Source organism: Misgurnus anguillicaudatus, chromosome 10, assembly GCF_027580225.2.
Source record: "Misgurnus anguillicaudatus chromosome 10, ASM2758022v2, whole genome shotgun sequence".
NCBI lineage: Eukaryota > Metazoa > Chordata > Actinopteri > Cypriniformes > Cobitidae > Misgurnus > Misgurnus anguillicaudatus.
This window is the reverse complement of record NC_073346.2, coordinates 17,497,168-17,507,500: the sequence shown is the minus strand read 5'-3', so window position 1 is coordinate 17,507,500 and position 10,333 is coordinate 17,497,168. Positions and strand designations below refer to the sequence as shown.

At 37.7% G+C, this 10,333-nt stretch overlaps 1 protein-coding gene across 3 annotated transcripts in view; it reads right to left on the bottom strand.

Moving 5' to 3' along the window:
* ttyh1 (tweety family member 1) overlaps nucleotides 1-10,333 on the bottom strand; it is a 34,198-nt gene that overhangs the window by 10,996 nt on the left and 12,869 nt on the right. For all 3 annotated transcript variants that reach the window (XM_073871995.1, XM_073871996.1, XM_073871994.1), the window contains 4 exons: nucleotides 8,669-8,833; nucleotides 4,239-4,470; nucleotides 1,087-1,198; nucleotides 304-644 (listed from right to left, as the gene is read on the bottom strand). In XM_073871995.1, coding sequence (XP_073728096.1) covers nucleotides 304-644; nucleotides 1,087-1,198; nucleotides 4,239-4,470; nucleotides 8,669-8,801 — 818 coding nt within the window. In that variant the 5' untranslated portion in view covers nucleotides 8,802-8,833. The remainder of the gene's footprint in view (nucleotides 1-303; nucleotides 645-1,086; nucleotides 1,199-4,238; nucleotides 4,471-8,668; nucleotides 8,834-10,333) is intronic.

Here is a 10,333-nt window from a genome sequence, read left to right as displayed (position 1 = left end):
AATTGTGTATATTTTTTGTATAGATATCAGTAAATAGGGAGGGAAGCAGCAGCTCAATTGCATTTAAAGAGACACACACAAAAACAACACTTTTTTCCTGCACACCCAAAACTGAGCCTTTCCAAGATGGTATAATAAATTATCTAAAGGGACCTGAAACTTGACAGACACATTATGGACATTCCTGAGACTAATATTACATCTTGAAAAATTGCCATATTAGGTGAGTGCCATATAGTAGTACTGTGGTATGATACAGTTTAACAATAAACACTAGTCCCTGTATCTCCAGTAGTTCCTCACCTGTAGTCTTCATTTACCATGAGCGTGTTGGCTGCCCAGCCTGGAGCGAATGGCACAGGAACGTTATTGGAGGATGGACTGAGGGTGAGGGTCACAGATGGAGGAGCTGGAGTCAGGGCTCCCACTATGCTTTCACTTCCATTGGCCCTGTAAATGCCATCATTGATAGGGATCAGACCTTTTCCCAGTGTCAGGTTGGAAAGGAGAGACACCACCCGCTCTGACAGACGCCTGCAGGAGCGCGTGGGTATGAGAGCTGGTTTATGTCCTCCAAACACGTCCTCCATGGAGGTCAAGGGACCTGAGATAGACTGCTGCAGCCCGGCCACAGTGTCTGAAACCTGGGCGTGAAAGAAAAGAAGAGAGGGTCATGATCGAGCTTGAATAATGCACAATATAAAAGTACAGTAAGTGAAGTAGGTCATTAATCAGACTGGCACATACTGTACATATCGATTGACAGCATGAGCAACCAACCAGTCAATATTTAAAGTGGATTTTATCTGACGCTCTCAAACACAAATGCATTCAAAGCTTCTCTCTCTCTCTCTCTCTCTCTCTCTCTCTCTCTCTCAGACACACACACGCACACACACACTTAGTTTTCTTTCTTGCAATCACAGTCATAAATTCATGTAGTGTGTGTGTACTGAGCATGCTACATTTCTTAAGCTTTTGGTCCCCTGAGGCTCCAAAGGAGATTGATGCAAAAAGCTTTTGTGTATGTAAGAGTGTGTGTGTGTGTGTGTGTGTGTGTGTGTGTGTGTGTGTTTGCATTCTCACCAGTAGATCGATGGAAGCCAGCGTGTAATTGGCAGTGAGCAAAGATGAGGTCAACTGATACATCCCATCGTTCGCCTCACTGTTGCCGTAGAAACCAACGCCTATGGCAACACTACAAAAAGCAGAAATATGAAGAAAGAATAAAAGAAGAGGAAAAACTCAGAGGAATAAGAGTGTGGGGGTAACACAATGAAACATTTTTAATCTAGTTTTATGCACATATCAAATGGCATGTTCAAACAGAGAAAACAGAACTAAAAAAGAGTATCTGAAGATCCACACTGTGCCTACCCTGTCAATATCATCAACACTTTAAAGGGGACATATCATAAAAATCTGACTTTTTCCATGTTTAAAGGAATAGTCCATTTTCTTAAAAGAAAAATCCAGATAATTTACTCATCACCATGTCATCCAAAATGTTGATGTCTTTCTTTGTTCAGTCGAGAAGAAATTATGTTTTTTGAGGAAAACATTGCAGGATTTTTCTCATTTTAATGGACTTTAATAGAACCCAACATTTAATACTTAACTCAACACTTAACAGTTTTGTTCAACTGAGTTTCAAAGGACTATAAACAATCCCAAACGAGGCATAAGGGTCTTATCTAGCGAAACGATTGTCATTTTTGACAAGAAAAATAAAAAATATGTACTTTTAAACCACAACTTTTCATCTAGGTCCGGTCCAGCGCGACCTAACGTAAATGCGTAGTGACGTAGGGAGGTCACGTGTTACATATATAAAACGCACATTTGCGGACCATTTTAAACAATAAACTGCCACAAAGACATTAATTAGTATCAGTTGACATACAACAACGTCGGAACGGTCCTCTTTCAACACACTTGTAAACATTGGGGCGGAGTTTCGCGTTCGTCTTCTGTGACCTCTTGACGTCATGACGTATTGCGTGGGGTCAGCTGGCACATCACGACCGGATTTAGACGAGAAGTTGTGCTTTTAAAGTGTATATTTGTTATTTTTATTGTCAAAAATGACAATCGTTTCGCTAGATAAGACCCTTATGCCTCGTTTTGGGATTGTTTATAGGCCCTTGATGCCGTTGAAAAAAACTGTTAAGTGTTGAGTTAAGAATTAAATGTTGGGCTCTATTAAAGTCCATTAAAATTAGAAAAATCCTGCAATGTTTTCCTCAAAAAACATAATTTCTTCTCGACTGAACAAAGAAAGACATCAACATTTTGGATGACATGGTGGTGAGTAAATTATCTGGATTTTTCTTTTAAGAAAATGGACTAATCCTTTAAGTGCTATAATTGGCCCCCCTTCTATCAACCTAGAAAATTTGAAAAAGATCAACCCAGTAACTTAGTTTTGGTAAACCATTCTCTACAAGCATAAGAAAAAATAGGTCATTAAAATTTGGTTCCCCTTGTGATGTCAGAAAGTGATATTACCGCCCCTTTATCTGCACTATCCAACCACGGCACTGCCATTTAATGCAGAGATCAGCTCATTTGCATTTAAACAGACACACCCCAAAACAGCAAATTTTTGCAGAGGGGCAACCCTCAGATCTCTCTAAAAAAGCCAATACAAATTTAAATTGCAATTTATCGACTGGCTGCTAGATGCTGGCTCCAAAAGGAAGTCAATTACTATAGACCTTATCTTTCAAAATTATCAACTTTACAGTAGAAAATAATATGTTTACAGCCTGGTACAAAAAGTTATTCTGGTAGCTAAATCTGACCTTCATGACAACTGTAAGAGGGGTTAATTTTTTGTAACTCATCTGTTTAAATTATATTAAGCCTTTAAGTTCTGCATAATTAAGGGCGTGGCCACTTGAGTGACAGGTGAACTGCCACTGCTGTCATTACTGTCGAGCTAGGAGGGCATGGTTTCAGCAACCAGCCACCTCAGCTTTACCCCCACGTCCTGCAGTTATACCTTATTTTTGTTTATTCACGAGTGATGCGTGGCCAAGATGGCGATGGCAGGCATCACCTACTTTAAGCTTCAAAAAAGCTCTTCACAAACCTATGGGTGACGTCACGGACACTACATCTATATTTTTTTACAGGCTGTGATTTTTGCTTACACCTACAAAGTGACATTTTTAACATGCTATAATAAATTATCTATATGGTATTTTGTGCTAGAACTTCACATATGTACTCAGGGGACACCAAAGATTTATTTTACATCTTTAAAAAGTCTCATAAAAATTCCCTCTTTAATCCAGTTTCAATTACATATTTCTCTCATATTCACATATTCAGATTAAGGCTTGGGCCAAATGTTTGTTCAATCCTTTCCACCCTGCCAAAAATAGTAACACGCAGTCTCGCTAACAATTTGACCCAGATTAAGCCAAAGAAAAACAAGCGTGCATCTTTGTGTCCGGCACAGTAATTCATACATTTAGCATTGCAAGCAAGATGCGGCTGCTCTCTATACCTATGTATCTATATGAATCATCTGCACTGTTTATCAGTCTTTAGATTTAAAATATTTCAGAAAAAGAGGTCAGCATAAAAAAGAAGATGGTGATGTAATGCGGACGGGTCCACAGGCATAACAAAGTTCACATTTGAATGTCTGCATCATGACATCACACACAGAAAGGCAAAAACCAGATCTGCCATCTTTCATTATAATAATGAATTGTGAAATATCTTCTAATTGATGAATTGATAAATCTTACAGTGCTTTTACAAACATGGGCAGCAGTGTAAAATTGTTCATTTGATAAGAAAAGGACCTCTGAACAGATACTGTAATCTAATGTGTGAATGTTAAATACAGTAGGGAACATCTGTCTCTCTTATAAGTACTATCCCACTGGGAATGAATGGATGATGTCAGGTGCTAAATGTCTTCCGCCCTCTAAATGATTTAAATTGTTAGATCAGTTTAGTGGTCATGAAGTGAGTCATAATGGACTGCCATTATATCGAATTCACTCAAACAGCTTTATTTAATTATCCCTCTTTGTGCTCCACATAAGGAAAGTCATACAGGTTTTGAACAATGCGAAAGTGGGTATGATGACAAAATTGGAATGTTAACTATCGCCTCAAAGTCCCTTTTACATGAGCTTCTTTCCTCATCAAATGTAAAATCTGCCCATTAAAATAATAATCAACAGCATATGGAAATGACTGTCATCAACAGGTATTACCAACACAATATCACCGCCGTGACCGATACCCATGTGACACAACAGATGCCCCGCCCCTTTCTGCTGCCGTATCCATGGCCACCGCTGGCATCGTCATCCTCCTCTTCTTCATCTGCGTCCCTGCCCCCTTCACCGCGATGGCAGCAGCAGTAGTGGATGAGGAAGGAAAGAACGACAAGTAACGAAAGGAGGAGAGCGATGGCGGAAAAGCTGGAGAGGACCAGAAGAGTCTACAGAAAGAAAAGAGGAGACATTGCCAGAATATGGCATTTAATATATGCATTTTTTATTTTACAATATTTTACATTATGATTCAGTTTTGGTAACGCATGCTTGTGATGTCACAGATCTCCAAAAAGGGAAACGGTAACGCTTTACAAGAAGGTTGTATTAGTAAATGCATTAACTAAAATGAACAATATAGTTTATCAGCATGTGTTAATGTTTGTTGTGTCAGTCATGGTGCATTAATTAATTTACACTAAATACATACACACAGAATATACATACTACATGATTACGTAGTGCCTACAAGGAAAGCAGTATGAAATGGAGGATTTCTCTTTAATATCACTAATAAAACATGGTTGTATTTCCTCTCTTTTCATCAATTAAGTTTGCTGTATGACTCAAACGTCAGTCAAACTCACATATTGTGCATTCAGGATTCATAGGCTATACAATTGCAATCCATCTGGTCCCAATCCATCCAACTCAATTTCTCTCTATATCAGTCTTTTCCCACTCTTCCCTTCCCCTGCTCAACATGCTTTCTTTCCTGCACACTCATCCCTCACTTCTCCCCTTTCATTCTTTTCATCCACACCACTGGATCTCTATTAATAATCTGTGACCTACTTAAATACATTCAGTGCTTTTCCCCTCTGTCTCTCACTATCCCCCCTCCTTTTATCCAAATCGTTCATTTCTCCGCTGTTCAAATTCCCAGTGTTAAATTCTTTCTCTTCCATTTACCTCACCCTCTCACATTCACTCGTTTTCTACCACATCCATTTCTCTCTCTCATCATCTCCCTCTTATCCTGTAAACCTATTCTAGCTTCCATCCTATAATCTGGCTTTGTCTCTTCCTGTTTTCTCCGTTTGTGGTCAAGCTGGGAATTTCTATTGCTGCCTGTAACATACAGTCAGTTTAAAGAAGCAAGTTGAATGCAATAGTCTTAGTTACACTGTTTAAAGCAGGGGTCTCCAACCTTTTTGTGAGTAAGGGCTACCACAATGAATAAAACAATACTTTTTTATATAGTCTACTCAAAAATTTTGTTTTACTTGTTGATTTTATTTTATTTGTTGATAGGTTTTAGTATAGTTTAAAATGTAATATACGTAAACCAAGCTGAACTAATATTAAAATATGTAATAAATAAATATTGCAATTGAGACTATTAATAGAATGTGCTTTGGCAGGCACCACGTTGGAGACTCCTGGTGGTTTAAACTATGGCTCTGTACTAAAGCATTGCATTAACAGCACAAAGGTTGTGGGTTCAATCCCAGAGAATGTGCATAATGAAAAAATGTATTAGCTAGTAATGCATGATATGGGTGATTCTCGTCAAATCCAGATAAGAAGGTGTCCAGCATCAAAAAAAAATGTAAAGTCATTGAAGCCATATTTTTTTTTGCACATATAAGATTAAGGTCTGAACTTACTTTAACCATTATTTTTAGAGGATTTAAAAAAATATTTCCTATAGAATTATTTTCATTATTTACATCATTATAAAAATGATCATTACCGCAACATGATATTACATTAAATATATGCATATACAAACTCATGTTTCGGTAATGAGAACTAAAAAGTTGTCTAGGTACTATGACAAACAAAAATTCAACTTTTATCTGGAGAGAAAAAATAAGAACTGCTTAGCTGATAGCCATCTTGAGTGTCACAGTTATTATGTCCCTTCGAACTATTTTTTTTTAAATCTTAGTTCCTTGTGGGCTTAAACAATGATTGAAAGTTGTTGCGGAGGATGAGAAAATTTTTCTTGGACACATTTATATTCTACCGAGCCCCTAAGTAAAAAATCTAAAGTTTAGTTTCATTTGCTCACGTGAAACTTTCATGAGCTCACGTGAAACCTGCAGAATTTTTTTTTAAAGTTAAGTTTGGCGTGAGCACGTGAAACTATCGCGTGCGCACGTTAAACTTTCGCGTGCACACATGAAACTTTCGCTTTCACGTCCACATGCGATAGTTTCACGTGCGCACGCGCAACTAAACGCAATAGTTTCACGTGCGCACCGATAGTTTCACGTGCGCGCGCAAAACTAAACTTTATTTAATTTTTTCTCCATGTCCCCTTAGGGGTCCATAATATTACTTATTATTGTCTCTACATTTACCAATGATCACCAAATACCACATGTTTATTTACTAGGGGTGGCACGGTTCATGAAAAAAATCCGAACCGTTCGGTTCGCTTGTCTCGGTTCGGAGCGCGTGTGTGCCGTACGGTTCAACGGTTCATGGCATGCGCAATGTAGCCTCATGCCCTGTATGTGACCCCAGATAGCGTGTTCCCCTTTCGCGAATAGCGCGAAAGAAGAGGTGACTGGTGTGGAGATCGAGTGCTGCCGGTCATGTTACGTGTAGAAATGGCAAGAGGGAGAGAAATGGAAGTCTGCCCGGAGTTGGAGGATGCCCCAGTGTCGTATAAGTTTGGTGTGTGGAAACATTTTTTATTTTATGTTACCTATGATGACAGCGGAAATAAAACAATAGATACAGCCACACGCGACAGCCTTCTCTCCGACCATTTATCTAATCTGATGTAATGAACACTGTTTTACGTGTTTTCGTTTTCAGCGCTATTTTAGCCTTTCATTGATAAAACGAAAGCGGCTGATTTCCGCGTAGTTTCATTTTGCTAGCGTGTGAAAGTTGCGCGATCTTATTTCATAAACTGCCCCTTAAAGTAATCAGGACAGAAGTAGTCAAAAGTGGACAAAAGAGACCTATTTAAATATAACAGGTATAAACGTTATGTTTCTCTCTCATCCACATATACTCTCTGCAGTATTTAAGCAGCCTCTCAGTAATAAATCTTAGAGCTACACTGAAGTAGGCATTTTGATAAATGCAAGTTATCTTTGTGTGCTAAAAAGGCACATAAGTTCATGTAGATGGCAATACACATTCTCTTTTTTGCCAAATAAATGAAAAGCATGTTGAAATCATCAATGTCTTCCCTCTTGCTGTATCAAAATCTCACCTGGCTTTTCTCAGAGATGGTCCCAATAATGTGCTTAAAGTCAAATTCAGTTTGTGCATGATTACACGATATAACTTTTTTAATACTGTATCCTAAATTATGGATAATTAATACATTAATAAGATAATACATTTCTGGAGTGTTAAAAATTAAAAGAAAAAATAACAACAAGAACCGTACTGAACCGAGAACCGTGACCATAGAACCGTGATACGAACCGAACCGAGGGTTTTGTGAACCGTGCCACCCCTATTATTTACTGTAAATGTTTATAGTATAACATGCACTGAAGCTTTTAATTTTTTTTAGATTTTTTCATTATAAATATTTCCATGTCAAAGAACCCAAATCCAGTCATGGACACATTGCGGTAATGAAAATTTTCCCCTTAAATGTGGAAAAAAACTAAATTGGTTTGTATGATGTAATTTGAAATTATGTGCAAAATAGTACACGAAGAGATATTTGTAACTGTATGCTTCTTAGTTACTTAATTCTTACTCTTACTTTGCATTTACTTTTTTTATCAAAATGTTTCATGACACCTCATGAATCTAATTACGCGAGAATCACCCATATGGATAAAAGCGTCAGCCAAATGCATAAATGTAATGTATTAGCGATGCAGAAATGTACAGTAAAGCAAATATGGATTTTATAATCTGCTTCTTAGATCAGTACATCCTGCTTTTAGTCTGAAACATCAAAGTCACTACAAATCTTTAAAAAACTGAACATTATAGAATATTAGACACAAACTGATGTTTATCAAATCACTGAAAAGCAATAATAGCGATTTCTTCCAAGTAAATCAGCTTTCTAACAACCCATGACCACATCAAGCCAAGAGCAATTCAGGATTTCATCGATCGTTTGGTTTCTATTTCTGCTGCTTAGTTCCAGCATTGGTTGATGTGAAGTGAAAACACACAAAATCCCAAACCACAAACATCAAATATGCTGGCTGTAATTGTGTGTCACACTGCACTTTAAAAGAGTAACATCTGCATATAATGCTGACAGCAAGACCAAAAGTGTTGAGATATATATGAGATATAATTTTGGGTTTACACAGAGATGCGAAAATATAGGGTGAGACAAGTGTGCTCTACCAGCTGTCAGGTGAAAATTGTCTGTGAGGTTGAGAAACAAGGAGAGGTCAGGCGAGAATAAGTGAAAGTGAGAGTCTGCTGATACTCCCAGCTGTCTGGCGTGAACACACTATCTCGGATCTGCAGGGTCAGGTCTAGGCGAGGAATGGCATGGCATAACCGTACCCATACTGATGGGGTGTAGTTGGGGACAACTGCTATGGCAGCCATGTCTGCTGTCAACCACCAACCCCTGAAAGTGTCTGTAATGGTTGAAAAAACATGTTAAAAAGACACACAAGCTTGTTGAGCCAGACATGTAGTACAGTAGTATACAGCAGCTGCAGGATAACACACAAAAATACTTTCGTTACAAAAAGTAACACTTACAATACAACATGGTTTAAGTTATTAGATCATCAATTTATTGAAATGTTTCTTAGATGGCTATTAGTGATGCACCGATGTGTCGGCCGCCAATATTTATCGGCCGATTTTTGATGAATTTGAAACCATTGGCATATAGGCAATAGCACGAGAAAGGCCGATAGCGATTGTTTATTAATTAACTGCATCAAGAAATCCATTATATGTAAAAAAATTAGTTAATGTTGTTTATCAGATAAATGCTGAATAGCAAAAACCACCTTTGAAGGTTGTCATGCTGTCTTATTATATTTGTTTTAGCTTAATTTGTGCCTCTCTTATTATGTTGGTCAGTTGAATGTTAATTAGATCCAATCCATGTTCAGTAAAAATAATTTGATGCAGAAATAAACTAGCTAATAGACCAACTGTATAGTATTGTATACAAGTGTTTAATATCGGTATCGGCCAGAAGTTGTCTGTTTAAATCGGCATCGGTACAAACAAATCCTATCGGTGCATTCCTAATGGCTATGATACTAAATACCGTGTGATCACACGAGAGGTCTATACATAGAAAAAAAAACATTATTTGGGAGGTCACATTAAAAAATAAATATGACTTCATGCAGAAGCGCAATCCAGAATCATGTAGGTCTCATGCAACATAATGCATTTTGATTAAAATTATGTGCTTATGATGGAACACTACATTCCAAAATTATGATGACATCATCACAATGCATTTACATCTGGTGGTTTCACATTCTAAGGTCATGATGTCATCATCAGATTTTATACATGTCAGTATGACATCATCTGTGCTGTCTATACATGCCAGTACGACCTTATCTGTGCTGTCTCATTATTACAGTACCTGTATATATTCTAATAATTTTATGACTTATATGATGTAGCAGTATCCATCATCATTATGACTTTGTGTAGGGAATATACTGTACATCACAAACTGGTTATTATAACCTTACTAAAAGCTGTACATGCATCATTACAATCTCATGATGCGACTATATACATTTAAATATGTGAGCCTGCTGCAGAGGGACCACTCCCCAAAGCAATGACTGTGAGCTAGAGACATCTCACGTTTAATCTGGTTATCTAATCTGGAAAATATAACTCACTACAAAATAACAGAGAAGAAATCACAGGTCAGGAATTTAACCTTTAACAGGGAAGCATGCACTACTACCTAAAAAATTATTATGCAAAAATGATATTTGCTACTGTGTACCAAACATTCAGTATTGCCCCTTCTGCTCCTTGTTAGCCATTGTGCATACAAACAGGCAGGGTAGCCCAAACATGCACCCTGACACTGAACCACAGAGCTGCCCATTTAATGTTGACCACCAGACATCATTTCTTAACAGAAA